The 20,013-nt window shown below is 32.8% G+C and overlaps 2 protein-coding genes across 2 annotated transcripts; one reads left to right on the top strand and one right to left on the bottom strand.

Annotated features, from left to right (window-relative positions):
- The first annotated feature begins 1,110 nt into the window (after positions 1–1,110).
- Positions 1,111–5,852, top strand: LOC140892287 (enolase). Its single transcript, XM_073301130.1, has 17 exons — positions 1,111–1,293; positions 1,496–1,559; positions 2,066–2,130; positions 2,222–2,269; positions 2,364–2,450; positions 2,541–2,621; positions 2,730–2,831; positions 2,911–2,991; positions 3,628–3,702; positions 3,786–3,848; positions 3,933–4,010; positions 4,144–4,338; positions 4,467–4,517; positions 5,094–5,182; positions 5,262–5,313; positions 5,432–5,488; positions 5,598–5,852. Exons 1-17 carry the CDS (start codon positions 1,228–1,230, stop codon positions 5,676–5,678), a joined length of 1,335 nt encoding a protein of 444 aa, XP_073157231.1. The 5' UTR covers positions 1,111–1,227; the 3' UTR covers positions 5,679–5,852.
- A 1,259-nt stretch (positions 5,853–7,111) lies between these two features.
- Positions 7,112–10,240, bottom strand: LOC140890819 (histone deacetylase HDT1-like). Its single transcript, XM_073298919.1, has 10 exons — positions 10,106–10,240; positions 9,598–9,668; positions 9,297–9,517; positions 9,160–9,182; positions 8,994–9,044; positions 8,710–8,903; positions 7,969–8,034; positions 7,794–7,875; positions 7,432–7,564; positions 7,112–7,354 (listed from the first exon to the last, which is right to left on the bottom strand). Exons 1-10 carry the CDS (start codon positions 10,116–10,118, stop codon positions 7,297–7,299), a joined length of 912 nt encoding a protein of 303 aa, XP_073155020.1. The 5' UTR covers positions 10,119–10,240; the 3' UTR covers positions 7,112–7,296.
- Between the last annotated feature and the right edge of the window lie 9,773 nt (positions 10,241–20,013).

The following is a 20,013-nucleotide window of genomic DNA, read 5'->3' as shown; positions in this document are numbered from 1 at the left end:
TTTTTTGAAATAAACACAATCACATAATTATACTAAAATGATCAAGACGATTACAAACGATTGAGAGAAAGGCCACCACAGATGTTGGTGATATTGGGTGATATTTTATTTGAATATTTTTATATTGTTTATAGAAATGGGTTTATTTTCGTAACAAAAATTTTAAAAATTAGATTTATATAAAACACTAACCTTGTGTCCTGCCTTTTTCACCACTGCTCAACCACTTTAGCATGTGAAATGAAGGCGACAGACTCATGGTTCATGATGTTTCCTTCATTTGACATTCAATTTTTTTTAAACCTTTATTTTGTGTTAAATAAATATATACTTGAATATTTTTTAAGTTTTACTCATTTTTTAGTGTGGAATATTCTGGAGATATTTCCACTCTTGGACTTGTTTGGAGGCTGCTGTGAGTTGGACTTTTGGAAAATGAATTTGTGAAGTAATCTAACTAATTATACTTTGTTTATTTGAATATTTATATAACAAAATACTATAATATTTAAATATTCCATTAAGATGTTTAAGAGGTTATAAACTAGATTGTCCATTCACCCAACTTGAGACATGATCCCACGTTCGAGACCTTAATGTCAGATGAGTTACATGTTATCGATTGTTATATTTTTTGTTTTGCAGAGAATTTTATTTCAGTTTCGAGATTCAAATTCATGGTTTGATAAGAATCATGATCATATATATCAATAAACTTTGATACAAAATTTTATTTCCCCACTATCGGTTACAAATGGCTAGTTATATGGACTCAATGTTTGTTTTATTACGTTAGCAGCAAAGTAGATGGGTGACGCATCCAAAAGAGTGTTGTTATGAAAATTGAATTCAAGAACATTGATAAACGTTCAACTATTTCATCAACTCTAACATCTTGGTTCGATGCATTTTTTTAAAAATGATAAGAAAAGAGGGTTATCATGTGGTTATTTTTCTTGAAATTTCCCATAAAATAATTCGAAATAATAATAAGAAGAAGACGACAGTGGCCAGGTTAGAATTGGGACAGGGGGTCCGAGGCCAAGTACTCAGAATCACCGGTCTCATGTTAAACAGCACAATCACTTCTTCTTTGATCAGATCAAAACCGACGGCTGTGATTAAGCTTAATCTCTTCTATAAATTAGTGTCCCATCTCACCTAACTTCTTCAATCTTCATACAAAGCCCTTTGTGTTCTCTTCTACCTAGATCCAATCTCTCTCTAATGGCCACCATCAAGTTCGTTAAGGCCCGTCAGATCTTCGACAGCCGTGGTAATCCTACGGTCGAGGTTCGTCCTCCACCCCTCCGCCCAAGTTTTCCTAGTCTAGCCTAACCTTTTGTCCAGTGTTTCATGTTTCATGAGATTGTTTATTTGATGGCGTGGATTTACACATTTCTTGATTGTCAGCAGTTTATGTGGTCCGATTTTGTGCGAAGAAATTGTTGGGTTTGGTGTAATAATGATGTTTAGTGGGTTCTTGCGACTGCAGGTTGATATTCATCTATCGAATGGAACTTATTCTAGAGCAGCTGTCCCCAGTGGTGCATCCACTGGTAAGTTCTATTGGCATGCACTTCATGTTTTTTTTTTTCATTTCTATTATGTTAGCAATTCCTTGTGCGTGATTATATTCGTTTGCATGATGCGTTATTCCTTGATTATTCGTAGTGGCTTAAAGTTACAAAATGTAGGGACCATGAATCCGAGGTGAAACTGACTTGCAAATTTGGTTTAAGTGGTGTTGTTTTCTCATTTATTTAGATTCTATATCATGTTATATGTCTCACTTAATTGATTACTGATGTCTCGAGCTTTTAGTAACCATTGGTGAAGTGGATTTTTGGTGCACGCATCTTAAGGGTCTCGCATTTAAAATTTTAGTTCAGATATTGTGTTTATTATTTTCAACTGTTATAAATAAATAATATACTTGGGAGCATCAACAGTCAACACCAATGATTAATTGATTTTCTTGATATATTTGTTATAATCGAGATCAAAGATGTGTAATCATTAGTCCAATGATTGTTTTTGATTGAGCTTCTGTAAAATTCTTCAGGAATTTATGAGGCTCTTGAACTGAGAGATGGAGGTTCTGATTACCTTGGAAAGGGTGTCTCCAAGGTCAGAATTAGATATCGATTATTTATTACTGGCCTTTTATATTTTGCCCGCAAATTGCTATTGTTTTGATGCTTTGGATATGGTTATGCAGGCTGTTAACAATGTCAATTCAATAATTGGCCCAGCCCTAGTTGGCAAGGTTTGTTTTGTCTAATTTTTACATTATTAATGTTAATTGAATTTGAATATCATCTGTACTTGCTGAAACTGAGCCAATTATGCATTCTTTACAGGATCCAACTGATCAGACTGGCATTGATAATTTCATGGTTCAACAACTCGATGGAACTCAAAATGAATGGGGTTGGTGCAAGCAGAAGGTATTTTTAAGGCATTTACAACAATCCAAGTGAGGTTCTCGTTTTCTGTAATAATATATTAATCAACATTTGTGCTTTCCAATTTTTAAGCTTGGAGCAAACGCCATTCTGGCTGTGTCTCTTGCTGTGTGCAAAGCTGGAGCTGATGTCCTCAAGATCCCCCTGTATAAGGTAGATTGAGGTTTATTCGTTTTCGCAATAATTTGTGATCAATTTCTAATTTGGTATTACAAATTTGTAACACTATTTTATCGATTTTTGGTTGTGTTGTGAAATCAGCACATTGCCAACTTGGCTGGCAACAAGAAGCTGGTGTTGCCTGTTCCTGCATTCAATGTCATCAATGGTGGATCACATGCCGGAAACAAACTTGCCATGCAGGCATGTTTTTCTCACCTATGAGCATTTGTGATGTGTATCAAGAGATTAAATTTGAACTTTGTGAACTTTTTGTTTACAGGAATTCATGATTCTTCCTGTTGGAGCTGCATCATTCAAGGAGGCCATGAAGATGGGAGTGGAAGTATATCATCACTTGAAAGTAAGTGATATCATTTAGACATAATCGAAGCTCATGATGGTTAATTTCTGGCTACATTTCATGTTTTCACTTAAATGTTTATGTTTGTGTTTGGTTTTTAATGGAAATTATGGTTCTCCTGCGGCTGTCTAATTTTAAGGATGTAAATAAACTAAATTTTATGTTCCGATTCGTAGTGACTTTGATGTTCTTCCTATTTTCTCATCTTTTTCGATACCATGTTATGATTTTCTTCCACCCGCCAAATGCTGGGTAATTCATAATTGTATACTCAGATCCGTGCTGTGTTCCTGACGTGAAGCAAGTGGGTGAAATTTGATTATTTTGTCAGTCAACGTGAAGATACCATGTGACTGTGTATCAATCTTGCATATGACAATAGCTCAATGTGTATTCCATGGTTGCTTGACTAGCTTCATTTTCATCAATCTTTGATCTTAGAAAATTTTCTGGAACACGTGGAAAGTGTTTTTCCCTTTTCAGTGTATCCTTAGATAATTTTATCAGTTTAAAACTTTAAATTGTATGCATCATTCAATTTCTAAAATTTTGTTGTGAGTGCACTCCTGGCTACGCCCTTATATTTCAATTTTAAGCTCCGGTGTCCTGATTATGCATTTTTAAAATTTATTTCAGTCTGTTATTAAGAAGAAATACGGCCAAGATGCCACCAATGTTGGTGATGAGGGTGGCTTTGCTCCAAACATTCAGGTAACTCTCTTTAATGGTTAAATTAGACTTCCGTTATGCTTCCATAGTATGATATTTAACGAGTTTCATGATTACTACTTCAGGAAAACGAGGAAGGTCTCGAACTTTTGAAGACAGCTATTGCTAAAGCTGGTTACACAGATAAAGTGGGCCCTTTTTTCTGCGACCATTTTCTCTCATGTAGTTTTCCTTTGTTTGAGTAGCTGATTAAATGTTTATTGAATGTGTAGGTTGTTATTGGGATGGATGTTGCGGCATCTGAATTTTATGGATCAGATCAGACTTATGATCTGAACTTCAAAGAAGAGGCAAGTCCCAAATCTGAATTCTTGAATGATGTGGAATTTGTCATGAGGTGGATGAGCATTTTTGCTCATGCGATTAAACAATTAAAAATTGCTCAAGTTGTAATATTTACATATTTGTTATTTTTCTTGCCAGGGCAACGATGGTTCACAGAAGATCTCGGGTGACCAACTCAAAGACTTATATAAGTCATTTGTAGCCAAATACCCAATTGTATCAATTGAGGATCCATTTGACCAGGATGACTGGGAGACCTATGCAAAACTTACCGGAGAAATTGGTGCTCAAGTACAGATTGTGGGAGATGATCTCCTCGTCACCAATCCTAAGGTGATTTTTTTTTTGCCTTCATGGCTCATACTTCTGCATTTGTGGAAGATATTTGTTACTCATTCATCGTAGTTGGTATGGATTTGTGCTAGTGTTATTTAACCTTTTGGTTGTATTCATGGCTGCAGAGAGTGGAGAAGGCTATCAAGGAGAAGACATGCAATGCTCTTCTTCTCAAGGTATCATTGTAGCTATATGATATTTAATTTTCCTAAAAGTGATCTGTGTATCGTGTTGGATACTCTCGGCCAGGCAGATTCTTGAAAATTATATCTACACATAAAATGGTGTAGATATGCATGTAAAATCGAGGCTGTAACCAACATCATCAATCATGCCAAATATTGGCTATTTTGCTATTTTTAGAACGTTGGAAACAATTGTGAGTGAGAAAAAATAAGAGGTAGGCACTGGGTAATGAGGTCTTGGAAAAAGTGATTTTGGGGTTTTTTTCATACGTGGTATTGGATTGTTTGCTTTCATTTTATCGTATCATATATTGAACTTATAATAGCATAATTGTTACAAATTTTGCTTTAATTATGTGCATGATATTTTCTTGTTATCACACACACCTGTGGTGCACACACATCTACCTTTTCACGTGCAATGAAGTCTTACTTTACTCTCACTTGAAGTAATTTTAAATCTTAGAAAATAACCATATCTAATATCCGCATCCATATTTCTATATCCGTGTCACGTACTCTCAGCACCTGGAAATTTTACTTTGTTTCGACTTGTCTGACTACCAGGTTAATCAAATTGGATCGGTGACTGAAAGTATTGAAGCTGTAAAAATGTCCAAGCACGCTGGTTGGGGTGTGATGGCCAGTCATCGCAGGTACCAGACTTTAAATTATGTATTATGGCAGATCTTTAATATGAGAAGATGATAACACGATCGATATTTGTGGATACAGTGGAGAAACAGAGGACACTTTCATTGCTGATCTCTCTGTTGGTTTGGCTACGGTAAGCTCCATTCCTACGTCTTAGTGCCGTTTATTACGTCCAATGAACACGCTGTTGTAGTCAGCGAACTCCACTGGGTATGCCGAAGCTGTAAGATTGACATCTCCTTCTTGGACAGGGCCAAATCAAGACTGGAGCCCCATGCAGATCAGAACGGCTTGCGAAGTACAACCAGGTAAAGCTTCACACGTCCTCAGTATTTTACACAGAGCGAAACATGGTTGTCTCCTATTTTTTAAATTTCGACGCTGTAGAATAATCTTTTCCTAACATAATAAATGCAGCTGTTGAGAATTGAAGAGGAACTTGGCTCAGAAGCAGTATATGCCGGAGCTAGCTTTCGTGCACCCGTTGAGCCGTACTAGACATGGTGTTGTTGAGTAGTGTCGTAGTGAGACGGAGTTGAATGAATAATGTCTGTGAATGAATCATCCTCATAGATAACCGAGACTTTTTTTTAATATCCAAAAAATTTTGTGACACCTTCATCGAGATTTGGACAGATATTACATCTGAATTTCAACTTTTTATTTCTTTTTCTTCTCTTTTATGTTGTGGCATTTGCTTTGTTAACTTGAGCTTTCCCGGGGGGATAGATGCCAAATATGATGCACTTACGAGAAGAGATCCACACCTTATTTATTGGTACTTTGCAAAAAGTTTAATCGTCAAAGAATAAAAATGCAGATTGCGAAATTGTATAATTATCATATTAACTAGATTTAATGATTAATCAGTCTTATAATATCATGATATTTTGATTAATAACAATAAAATCGAATGTTACCGTAAACTTTCAAGGATTTGAGTTACTTAGGCCTTCTTCAATGCAACACCAAATTGGTGTATTACACCAAATTGGTGTTGCAATATCTACTCCAACCCAGCGCTATTTTCAGCGCCAGGTTGGAGTAGAGGAACAATATGGTGCAACACTGTTCATCTACGCTATTTTTTTTATTTTTTTTATTTTTTTTCTTTTTTTTTTCTTTTTGTTTGTAATTAATTCTTTAAGTATTTAAATAAATAAAATTAAATTCGTAAATTAAATAATAATTTTAAATTTTTTAATAAATAAAATAAAATATTTTAAAATTTTTAACATAACTCTTAAAATATATGTAATTAAAAATTTTAATTCAATAATATTTTTATATATAAATTATTATTTTAGATAATACTGATATTTTAATTATTGTGTTTAAAAATATTTTATGGAATAAATTAATTGTTGTAAATAAAATAATAAAGAATATTTCGAGAATATTCTTTTTAGTGTAGAGTTTAGAGTTAATGGGTTGGAGATAAGTATTGTATTTGGTGTAGAAATTACACTATTTTGAAGTTAGTGTTACACTAAGATAGCGTAATGGGTTGGAGATAGTCTTAGACCTGAAATTCCGTGTTGCCGTTTCTAGTCTTTGTAGTAAAAATAAAGAAATGGCAGCATCCAAATTGTTCGAATTTACTGATATTCATTTATTTATATCATACATATAATAGTAATTTTGTTCTTATTTCTTTATTTCTAGTATCAACTAAATATCAAAAATCATATAATCATTTTTTCTTACCATTTTACCTTTAGTAAATGAGTCGAAAGTCCTTAAATTATTTGAATAAATTAAATTGATAAAATAAAATAAATTACTTTTGCTTGCATTTCCAGTGGTTTCCTAATGTTTTTTAGCGCGTAAAAAAACAAATATACACAATTAAGTAAGATGTGGGAGTATTAAACCATCAAACCAGTGATACAAATTTAGACTTCCCCGGCTTCTTAACTCACAGGCTCAAATATTTTTAACAGAATCATAATGATATAAGGTTATAATCCAAAATCCACCAAATAAAACCAAAAAATATTTCTAGATTGATATCCATACCCACAAAATGATAGAGATAATTTCCGCATTCAAATGACATCACGCATAATAGTTAAAATCTCAAAATGGACACATCCTGCCTTATTTTAATATATTTCTAGGCACCGTGCTTGGCCTTCGAGTGTGATTCCAAAGCTTTATCCGAACCAAATGTCCTGCAGGTGAAATTTTTTGGAGTTTCAGTCCGTAAGCGTTGTTCATGAGATTGTTTTACAATTGAGAGAAAATGTACCTGTTGCAGGTCTTGCAGGAATGTGAGCTACTTCCAGCGCCTTTAGGTGTCTGCTGATTTGGCTTGTTGGCAGGAGTCTTATTAGCCTGCTTTGGGTAAGGAGTGGCTACATGAACACCACCTTTCTTCTCATCTGACCAATAAAAAAAAAAATTATCAAGTCAGTTTATGGGGATTGGAATTTAGACACTCAAAAATTATTCCATAAGTAGAAAATATTCTACAAAATTAGTTTTATATAACAGTGGGTGTCGATAAAATTGGTTATATTATCCAAGTCGCCTAAATGACACCAGATGGAAGCCACCATAACAAGACTGGTAACATAACATGGTAGTGATTAGTGGAGAACGAGAAATCACCAGTTTTCTGTGGAGTCACTTTTGCCCTTTTATCAGAAACAGGGGTCTTGGATTCTGCAGCACGTTTCTTGCTTGGTTCAACCTAAAACATGTATTATCTATTGTCAGTGGCCAAACGTCACATGACACCACCCAAGGATAATTCAAGACAAAGAGTGGACGTGTTGCTCTCTACCTTCTTCGGTGTTTCTTCATCACTCTCATCAGATTCATCACCAGAGTCATCTTCGTCGTCCTCTTCCTAAAAATATACAATAATTAGCTGCTGTTACTCTGATACTCCAGTAGAATCCATAATTCAAAATTTTATGGATCATAAAACTACAGTGTGAGTAAATGCAAACTAATTATAAAATATCAACATTCAAGCTACACTGAGCCACTACCACCACAATAACTCATCGAAATCTATAACGTAGAGTTTATTTTACCATATAATGTCGAAGAAAACTGAGAAATATTTTAGCCACTTCAATGGCACTGACAGACCATAAAACCAGATTTTCAAATACTCTGGGTGTTGTTACAGTTGAAACCTTAGACAGCAGAAAACATTTATATTACACCAAACTAAGGTGGAAAAATTTGAATATTCAGGAACAAGTAGCAGCATTGGTTTCTTTACTCACCATGTCACAGTTTCTACCAATGAAGAATCAGCTTATAGTTTCAACAAAATGAAAATTGTATCGTGAAAACCAGATGAAAAATTATTTGCTAGCAAATGCCTACTTCTGACAAGCACAGTAGTGACAGTTCATGTGAAGGAAGACAAGGAGTGAATGTTTACAGCGGTAAGGCAGCCATTCAACTAACAATAATTTTATTCTCAAACTGAAAATAGCCCCCAATCAGGAGAGTAAACAATTAAAAGAAGTATCAGCAGTCAGTACACTCGAAAGTCAATAAGAATTACCTCAGATTCATCTTCCTCAGACATCATACCATCATCACCACTACTGTCATCATCATCATCTTGGGGTTTGACACCTTTGGGTGGCTCAACAATTTGCACCTTCTGCTTTCCCGAGTTGGAATCCTTACCTTTGGCAGCAACAGCTTTACCAGTTTCTGCTGGTTTCTCTGGCTTAGCTTTCGACAAAGGTTTCCCTGCAGATTTGCAAGCCACGACCGAGACTTAGATAGTATAACAGAAACATTTTAAATAAAAACATAAGCACCCAAAAAAAAAATCAGTACCATTAGTTGCAAGAGTGTTTGGGATATCTTCCTCGGAGTCAGATGATTCATCTGATAACAGTTACAAATTTTACTCAGTAAAAAAATAACATAGAATACAGATACATGAAGGGGTCTACAACTGGAAAATAGCAAAAGAACTGAGTATGAAAGGAAAAACACACACCTAACACTCCCCCTGGCAACTCAGTGGCAACCAAAGAAATCCCAAAGAGTCAAGGAATAAAAAATAAGAAAATTGTCCAACCCATAGGAATGAAAAATAAATAACCAACTTCCACTGGTAATTAATACAAAGGATATTCCTCATCTAAAGGGTTAGTAGCCTTGTAACCAAAGAAATAGACACTTCCACTTTTCCAGTTGTGCGATAGCTCGAAATTGTTGTCAAATACCAAGTCGAACTGTTGTTGAGGTAACTTGTCACTGAAAAGTGTTCCAAGAACGAGTTTCTTCCCCTCGACACTCACAAACAAGCACACTGACTCATTTCCTTTCTCCTTTTTCATCTCACCCAGAGAAGCCTGCCAAGGAATAGCGCTTTACCAAAAGACAGAAACAAAACAACAGAATATGAGGTTCCTAAAACAAAAAATTATCATACCTGAGAAAGATGCAAAACCATGCCATCACCAGGCACAACCTTGAAAGTCTCTCCACTTTTCACCTCAGCACCTAAACAACCGTGTACAGTGAGTGAGAAAGTAATCTCCAAAACCCAAAACATCAAGCAGCGTTGACAAGCAAACATTAAAACAACTAAATAAAAACACAGACAAGGTAGAATAACGCGAGCTCTGCCCTTCACTCAGAATCAGTGGGAACTCGAAGCATGAATTTGCTTATTACACTGTTTCCAGTACCAACACATTTCTAAACTCCACATAAAACGGAGATATCTACATCAAAAGAATCGCAACAAGGGAAATGCAGCTACGAGAGAGATAAAAATCATAAAAATGATAAATAATGAAAAAAATGTAACAGATAACAAATCAACAGGAAAGAACAGCCAACAAACCCCGTAAAACACCTATAAAACCAATAATAAGAACGATCAAACATCGCAGCAAGTAAAAAAATAAAGTAGAAATGAGGAAGAAAGTGATTACTCCAAAACTCCATGGCCGAATGCTTGAATGACTGAAGGGCGGGATACAGAGAAACTAGGGTTTTGGAGAGGAGACTCGAAAATGATAACTGCCACTAGGGTTGAGTGGAGTTTCATTCGAATACATAAAGCCCCGTTGTCTGGGTTTTGGTACTCTGTATCGCGGACCGGGGTAATTTGTTAATCCATGGATTGTTGGGCTTGGGCCGTCATGGAACACGGCCTATTAATTTCAGCAAAGCCCAGACATGAAACCGTTGATGGGCCAATCATGAGCTTTGTGAAAAAACCAAAAGCATTGATTGAAATAAAAGGGAAAAGAATCAACTCAAATTTAGTAAATACCGAAATTGGAGGTTAAAAAATAAATGGTAAAAAGGAGAGGTCGAAAAATAGAAATTTGGTGATAAAAAAGAAAGAAGAAGAGATGCCAGAACAGACGTACCGATTTGGTCGGTTTAGTAGCCCCAAACTTAATATATACTAGAATAATCGTATACGTGTTGCGTGTGTATAAAATCATACAATATATAAAATAATATTAAAAAAATTTAAATTTATTTTTTAACATTTATAAAATAATATAAAAAAAATTTAAATTTTTTTTATCAATTTATCTTATCTACAATGTTTAGTTGAGAAAAATATGAAAATTTGAAATATCAAAATTTCAAAAAAAAAAAACAAATAAAAATAAAATTGTAATATTTATATTACATAAGGGTAATTTCGGCAATTTAAAAGATGGTGTCTAAGGGAGAGATTTTTTATATATAGAGAGACTAGCAACCATAGCATATTTTCCCTTACTAAGAAGTTTAACTATTTGGTAAAAAAAAATGTAAAAAAAATTATACATAGGAAAAACCCGTGAGATTTGTGATAAAATAGAGAGATTTATAAAAAAATATGTTGATAATTTAATAAGAATTGATAAATGAGAAATTTTGAAAAATAAGATAGAGTGAAAATGAAATAAGGATGCTAGAAAAAACTGACAATGATTATTTAAGATCTAACATAAAAAAAAATGTGTTAAATTCAGGGATAAAATAGAAATAGTATTATTTGACACACAAAAAACGGTTAATATAAGAATTGGAACTATACTATAGATAATATATATATATATATATATATATATATATATATAGATTATATATATATATATATAGTTCTTTTATGGTGCCCAACACTATATGTTCATCCCTTTAATAGGAAACTAGTACTGTCATGTACGAATTGCGTATAATCAATTTGATAAAAAAAATTCCTTTTTTTAATAAAAAAAACATAAAATAGATGCCATACCAAAGAGATAAAATGTCGGTCTAAGGCCCTGACCAGAAATATGAAATATATAAATAATAGGAGATTATCGTTCACAAATATCATTGCTCCCGAATTTGAAATTAATATTAGACATTTGTATTATATATAAACTAAAACGAGGTTTATATTAGTCAGTAGAATACATTAAAATTTAAAGTTCTTTGCGCATCTTTACAAAGTCCAATTAATAAGCACAAATCACAATAAATTCAATATAATATTTACCACGATTTTATAAGACTCATCATAAATCATAACCATGCAATATGCATGGTAATATAAAATACTGCGTTACTTATTTCAACACACCGACCCAACAATCGAGGATCTTTTCAGTTTATAATTTAGCAAGAATTAGCGAATAAGCTGTATTTTACCTCTTTTGATATAATACGAATTCAATGTTTAAAAAAAAGATATAATACGAATTCACAACTATCACGGCATATTTTTAACAAGGATAAAAACAATGAAACAATAATCAACCTTTGATTTTTTTTAAATAAAAAATTATTTATTACAACTGGTATTACGTTCTCTTGTATACAATAACATAGACGATATCAATATATATATATATATATATATATATATATAGACACAACTTAAAATAAATTACAATATTCTAATTTACACTCGTAACGTGGAATTAAAAAGAAGATATTACAATTTATTCCACACAAAAAAAGATAAAAAGATGATACTACAAAAGTGTTTAAAGCACCGATTTTTAAGGATTGTCTGCAACCGTTTTTTTGTTTTAAAGAATTCATTATTTACTCGTAAAAATTATTTTGATACATAAAAATTTGATAAAATATCAAATCATTACATGAATTATTGAAAATTATTAAATTGGTATATGATCAACTCAAAAAAAATTTTATAATTTACTTAAATTGCTTTTAAGTTCAATATTGTTATTAAATTTAACTATATACATATTTTACCATTTAAATAATTTTATTAATTAAAATTGTAAAAATAAATTTATATTTACTAATTACTATACTATAAAAATAAAATTGTATTTCATGTATGTGAAAAAATATTCAACGTTGAATCTGTAAATAATAAATGAAAAGACACACACATATATATCATTTTTTTATTTTTTAATATATATTATTTTTGAATATATAATTTATCAATTGTTTATATACACGTGTGTATGTGTATGCTTGTATCAACTAATATTATAATATTTTCGAACAATGAGTACGATTTTTTTTTATAACATAAAATAAAAATAAAAAATTTAAGCTTATAAATCTTTTTTATTTAAGCTTATAATTGTATCAATAAATTAATTTTGAGAAATAAAATGTGTATTCATTTGAATTTTAAAAAAAATGCTGGACTTTAAAATAATTTAACTAAAGGAAAAAATTGACTTTATACCTTTACATGATCGTGTACCATTGTACCAATAAAACTATTTTTAATAATTCATATATCAATTTGATATTTTACCAATTTTATGTACCAAATAAATTTTACTCTGGAATTTATATAATATAAAGAAGTAAGAAAAAAACTTGAGGGAGTGTTTGAAGAAAATTAAACTTAATGATGTTTGATGTGATTTTTTTAATATTATTTTTTTATCATAACAATTTTTACAGAAGCAGAATCAGAGATCACACCAATTTATTGATTTCAACTAAACGAAACAAAAATTAACACATAATCAAGTTTAAAAAACACATCAAACTGATTTTTAAAATAAAAAAACCAATAATAATTTTTTTAGTGATTGCAAATGCTATCTTAATTTTTTTAAAAAAAATTCTTAAGAAATATATATGCCCTTTGACATGAAATTATATATACACTTTTGTCATTTTATGTAAAGTTTTGATAAAAGAAATATAAAATCATATCTCAAAGAATACAATAATGATTCACAAAGACATGATAAAATGGCATAACATTTGGCACATAATTGTATGTGAGGAAATTAAAGCACCTTTGGTTCAAAAAAAAATAAAAATAAAGCACTCACCCGTAAATGCCACTCAACTAATGAATTAAATGAGGATTTTGAGCCAACAGGGGCATAGGCGAGTTGGTAAGGCCTGAGGTGACGTGAGAAGAAATTTCCCAGCGTTGCGGGTTCGATCCTCGTGTGGAGCATATTTGTAACACCCGAAAATTTTTATACGTAAATTCGCATGCATAATTAGGGAAAATAATTATTTAAAATTTATATTTGGGTTAAATGACATTTATGTGTTATTATGTGAATTATATGCATGATTTAAATTTATTTTAGCATTTAACCCGCAATTATTGTATTTTTAGATTTTTGATTAAATAAGTTATTTGATCACGTAGACGGGACCGAGGACGGACGAGATATCAACTTTTGAGCTAAAAATATTTTATGAGATTTTATGAGCCTTAAAAATAATATTTTATGATATTTTGGTCAAGAAAATTTTAGTATTTAATTATATATTTATTTAAGGGTTGATTTTTAGCCAAAATTAGTCCCTTTATTGACTTTTATTAATTTTTAAAATTAGCATATTTATTAATTTCGGGATTTAAGTATTTTATCAACATGGTAATTTTATATTGAGTTTTATTAAGTATTATTTATATATATTATGCAATTATCTCCTAATTAACATATTATCAATCTAAAAATCTATTTTTTTCACTAAACCTAAAACTCCAAACTCATGTTAATCCCCTAGCCGCCTCCCCCACATCATTCATCAGATTTATCATCATCTTCTTCAGCCCCTTAGCCGTGCCCTTCAGGATTTTTGTGGAGTTCTTCGCTGTCTCGTCGTCCCGGAGCCATATACGCGATATTATTCGATAATAATTAGCAAGGCATGTTGAATTCTCTCCTTTCAACATCATATAAGCTATGTATTTCGTTTTTATGTTTGTAATCATCATTTTTTAAGGTTATATATGGATTATGTACAGAATTTTCGTTCATGGCATGAACAGTCCACAAATTTGGTTGCTTTCATGATTCATGCTCACGTTTTTTATGCATGGGATGGTCCAAGCTGATGTCCAACGTCTGGGTGCATGTGTGAGGGTCCTTATGGCCGAGTGGTGTGGTCGGTTTGGGGCTGGAAGGGTCTGAAACGAAGCACTTCTTCTCTGGTGCACCAGATCGCGCATATTTGGGTTCTGAGGGAGAAGGCTTCGGTCTACCTCCTCAGGCCATGGTTTGGGGTGAGGTCTGAAGGGTTTGAACCCCCTAGATGTTGGCTAGTATTGAGAAGTGATTTCACGGAAAAATATGGCCAAAGTAGGGAGAACGATCGGATTTACGGCAGCCGCTCAGGGCTAGACGCGAGCTTGGAGAACAGCATGTTGCAAGGCTTTGTTCTCCTTCCTCAAACCACCGTTTGGGCTGATTTTTAGCTTGATGAAAACGTCTTGATGTTGGCTAAGTTCTAGAAGTGGTTTCATGGTCAAATATTGTCTGATCAGAGAGAACGAAAGGAATTAGTACAGCTGCACAGAGTTGGTTGTGAGCAAAAATATGTTTGGGTTAAGTTTTGAACTTTTGGGTTTTATTTCGGGCTGGGCTTGGGCTGGGTGGTTCGGTCGGGTCTGGGGTGTCATGGATCGGGTCAGTAGGGTCCGGGTCCGGGTCCGGGTTAGGTGGGCCGGGCTCGGTATTTTAATTTTTAAGTATTTAATAGTTTAATTGTATTTTGGGCTTTAATAAATAGTAAAAAAATTATTTGGGCCTCCAAATAATTTTATTTGGACCTTAAATAATTTATTTAAGTTAGCCCAATGATTTTTATGGGCTTGGGAGCCCATGAGAATTTTTGGGCCAGTCAGTGGATTTTTGGGCCAATCTAGAGTTTTATTGGGCTTAATTAAGTTAATGGGCTTAAATATTTTTATTTAGGCTCAGTTAAGTTTAATTAAGTTATTTGGGCTAAAAATATGATTATTGAGTTTTATTTAAGTTTAATGGGCTTAGCGTGAGTGATCAGCAGTCTGGACCAACCCATGAAAAATTAACTAAGTCCGGAATATATATTTAATTATTTTTTTTATGCATAAAGTCTATTTTAAGTATAAGCATATTATATTATGAAAAATTAATTAAATATATATTACGGACATATTTTTCAGTGCATGCATTCATGAAATTTCTTATGTATATAATTATGTAAATGATGAGTAATAAAATATTTTGGTGGAAATTGAAGTATGTGTGACATAGGGGTGGTTTTCCACCATATGATTCGGTAGTATTACTACCATAGGGGTGGTTATCCACCATATGATTCGGTAGTTTACTACCATAGGAGGTGATTTATCACCGCCATCGTACGTTGGTTCAGGAGACTGATCAGTCGACACATGAGCGTCAAACTTATGGATAGGACCATCTTCAGGTTTCAAAAGCATTGCTCAATTATGTTATATATGATGAAGAAATAATATGTTTATGATTATGGTTATGATTCAGTTTATAATTCAGCAGTTTTATTATGTGATGAAAATATTTTCATGCATGCTCATGTACATGTATATGTATTAATAATCATGTGATGCATTATTTTTAACTTTGTTATAAAGGATTAGACATGTTGAGCCCCTAAGCTCACTACGCTTGTATGGTGCAGGTGAGCATGATGACGTTTATGTAGCTCCTACCGGTGGTGAGGACTTATGAGCTCACGGAGCAGTGGACCCCGTGACCGTCGCAGCTATTTAGTTTATTATGTTGAATTTTGAAACATGTTTTATTTTATTATTGTTTCCGCATATGAGATTTTTCAGCAGCATTGTTTATTATTTTAAATTGATGCATGAAACATTTTTAATGATTTATTTATTTAATATTTTTCAGGTTATTTAAGAAAAAGTATGTTATTTTTATATACATATATGCATGGGCATGTATGTATAGTAGTATTATTTTAAAAAAAAAAAAATCCGCATTTATTAGTAGTAGGTGTTTCATTTGGTATCAGAGCGCTATCCTTGGAGGGTGTCTACTGTCACGTGAAGCTCAAAAATCTCACTATCGGTCTGTAAGTTTTAAATGTTTTATTATGATTTATCAGGAGCATATGTTATGACTTAAGACTTTATGTTAGCAAAGTTTTAAAATACTTAGTTATGCATTGCGATTTACGTGAAAAATATGTGGTGATGCAGTATGCCCCAAGACATGTTATACGACTGATTGACCACAAGGAATTTTGAATTTTGGAATTCGATTTTATTTTGTTGAAACTAATTTTGATATTTATGATATATGGGTTGTCATTTGAATTTTTATAGTAACTTATTGATTTTAAGTTAGAATGATTTCATTGGTAAATTATTGGGTTTGTGATGGTAAGAGGTAGCGGACCCTATCTAGGAAATTTTTATGAAGAGCGAAAGACAGAACAATAAAGGTAAATTCCGATAAGAGGTATTAAGTTAATGTGATCGCAATAGAATTATTGCTTGAGGCAAGAGTAGGATTCCTCGCAAGATCGATTAATCGAGGGTTATATCATTTTCTTCTTTGGTGAATTTAAAATGTTACTTTATAGAGGCTAGTATATATTTTTGGGAATTAAGTCCGCTTGTGTCAAATTAGGTTAGTCGGGTTCACATATATCATATTGTCATTCATTTAACTATTAAGGTTTTTCATTTGACGAAGAAGTCATGATTTTCTTGGAGATGACACTTGTACCGTAAGATTATAGTTGGTGGTTTGTGGTTTTAAGTTTGTACTATTAATTATATGAGGTATAAATTGATGATAAGTATGTTTTGTATTAGGTTTTTGAATCTTTGAGAATAAGAATAATTGTGGAGTTAGTTTGATAAAGAATTTGATAATCTTTGATAATACTTAAGGGTTCGCATGGTTGGTGTTACCATGTAAGCTTTATTGGGTTTGACGTTCAAGTCACTACGTTTAAATAAATAGATTTGGGAACTTGTCAGCCTGACTTATAAATATTGTGATGACTGAATGATGAAGACCTAAATTTTTATAGGCTCGTGTAATTGGTCAGGTGTGGCATAACACTTGTTATAAATTTTGGTTTCGATGTCAAGTATAATATAAGCTTTAGATATGGCCTAAGAGTTGACGATATATATATATATATATTTGGAGTGAGTTCTTTTGTTAAGAGTTGAGTCGTTTGAGAATTTGGGTTGTTGGTCCGACAAACGTATGGGTATTTGAAGCACTTGGAATAATCACGAGTCAGCTTAATGACTTGATATTATAACTGTTATCTCGATACTTTCGTTTTACGTTGGGATTATTCAGTTTATTAGGTAATTGACTTAGTATTTTGATTTTGAGGAGTTTAGATTCCATGGACTGTAAGTAGAGGCAACTAGGAAATGATATGGAATTAACTACTGAATGTTATATGATTACGCTATTTAGAGACGATGACATGTAAATACTGTTAGGGGAATTTCAATCCTCCAATAGGAGAATCTGAGTGTCTTAAGCCTAAACTAACCACAAAATTAGAATTCATATATTTTAAGCATATTCCTGACGTTAGGAGAATTTATGTTGTACATGACATTTGACACTAAATTCACTTTTTGGGTTTCATGGATTTATAGCACTCGAGATTTAAGACTTTAAAGTGTTCAATAGTTGGAAGCGTAGTGATAAATGGATAAGTTGAAGAAAATTGCGATGAATGGCAGATGTTAAACTCAAAGATGTTTAACTTGTTATAGAAGGCTAGTGTGTGGATAAGCTTTACAAGTTGAATTTATTGGAGTTGATATTGTAATCCTATGTTTTAATAAATAAATTTGGGAACAAAAGTGCGGCTCACAAATGTTGGGAGATTGATGAGTAGAGTGTATAAGCATATGAAATCAGTCAAGTTTTGGCATAGTGCGATTGTTGTGTTTAGGAAGATGAATATTAGAGTTAATATTTGAGTTTTACGTATAAGTTGAGGTAAGTATGTGAGTGTACTTTCATTATAGTACTAAGATTTGTATAAAATGTCAGATTTTGTTTACAGTGGAATGTAAGTAAATTTTAATGATTCTCTTTACGAGGTGTTTCAGCAGCGGAAGTTTATAAATGTAGGTTTGATGGAGATAAAGAGGACACATAGGAAGGATAAAATATTTTGTTTATCAGAGTGCGCAGCAGAAGCATGACGTTTAGGATACTGAAACTTGGGAACTAGATAGGTAATCGTGGATTTAGTAAATTGGATTTTTGAGAGACTCCGTTATTAGATTTTGATCAGTCGAATTTCGAGGACGAAATTCAATTTAAGGGGGGAGAATTGTAACACCCGAAAATTTTTATACGTAAATTCGCATGCATAATTAGGGAAAATAATTATTTAAAATTTATATTTGGGTTAAATGACATTTATGTGTTATTATGTGAATTATATGCATGATTTAAATTTATTTTAGCATTTAACCCGCAATTATTGTATTTTTAGATTTTTGATTAAATAAGTTATTTGATCGCGTAGACGGGACCGAGGACGGACGAGATATCAACTTTTGAACCAAAAATATTTTATGAGATTTTACGAGCCTTAAAAATAATATTTTATGATATTTTTGTCAAGAAAATTTTAGTATTTAATTATATGTTTATTTAAGGGTTGATTTTTAGCCAAAATTAGTCCCTTTATTGACTTTTATTAATTTTTAAAATTAGCATATTTATTAATTTCGGGATTTAAGTATTTTATCAACATGGTAATTTTATATTGAGTTTTATTAAGTATTATTTATATATATTATGCAATTATCTCCTAATTAACATATTATCAATCTAAAAATCTATTTTTTTCACTAAACCTAAAACTCCAAACTCATGTTAATCCCCTAGCCGCCTCCCCCACATCATTCATCAGATTTATCATCATCTTCTTCAGCCCCTTAGCCGTGCCCTTCAGGATTTTTGTGGAGTTCTTCGCCGTCTCGTCGTTCCGGAGCCATATACGCGATATTATTCGATAATAATTAGCAAGACATGTTGAATTCTCTCCTTTCAACACCATATAAGTTATGTATTTCGTTTTTATGTTTGTAATCATCATTTTTTAAGGTTATATATGGATTATGTACAGAATTTTCGTTCATGGCATGAACAGTCCACAAATTTGGTTGCTTTCATGATTCATGCTCACGTTTTTTATGCATGAGATGGTCCAAGCTGATGTCCAACGTCTGGGTGCATGTGTGAGGGTCCTTATGGCCGAGTGGTGTGGTCGGTTTGGGGCTGGAAGGGTCTGAAACGAAGCACTTCTTCTCTGGTGCACCAGATCGCGCATATTTGGGTTCTGAGGGAGAAGGCTTCGGTCTACCTCCTCAGGCCATGGTTTGGGGTGAGGTCTGAAGGGTTTGAACCCCCTAGATGTTGGCTAGTATTGAGAAGTGATTTCACGGAAAAATATGGCCAAAGTAGGGAGAACGATCGGATTTACGGCAGCCGCTCAGGGCTAGACGCGAGCTTGGAGAACAGCATGTTGCAAGGCTTTGTTCTCCTTCCTCAAACCACCGTTTGGGCTGATTTTTAGCTTGATGAAAACGTCTTGATGTTGGCTAAGTTCTAGAAGTGGT

The sequence above is a fragment of the Henckelia pumila genome, chromosome 3, assembly GCF_033568475.1.
Source record: "Henckelia pumila isolate YLH828 chromosome 3, ASM3356847v2, whole genome shotgun sequence".
In the NCBI taxonomy this organism is placed as follows: domain Eukaryota; kingdom Viridiplantae; phylum Streptophyta; class Magnoliopsida; order Lamiales; family Gesneriaceae; genus Henckelia; species Henckelia pumila.
This window is presented reverse-complemented; position numbering and strand designations above follow the sequence as displayed.

Excerpts from the sequence above, each read along its gene's own strand:
- LOC140892287 (XM_073301130.1), top strand. The coding sequence starts at position 1,228 with ATGGCCACCATCAAGTTCGTTAAGGCCCGTCAGATCTTCGACAGCCGT. Across the intron at positions 2,451-2,540 it reads GGGGTTGGTGCAAGCAGAAG|CTTGGAGCAAACGCCATTCT; the intron begins GTATTTTTAAGG and ends CCAATTTTTAAG. Across the intron at positions 3,703-3,785 it reads GCTTTGCTCCAAACATTCAG|GAAAACGAGGAAGGTCTCGA; the intron begins GTAACTCTCTTT and ends TTACTACTTCAG.
- LOC140890819 (XM_073298919.1), bottom strand. Across the intron at positions 8,035-8,709 it reads CTGAGGAAGATGAATCTGAG|GAAGAGGACGACGAAGATGA; the intron begins GTAATTCTTATT and ends GTATATTTTTAG. Across the intron at positions 7,565-7,793 it reads AGTGACTCCACAGAAAACTG|ATGAGAAGAAAGGTGGTGTT; the intron begins GTGATTTCTCGT and ends TTTATTGGTCAG.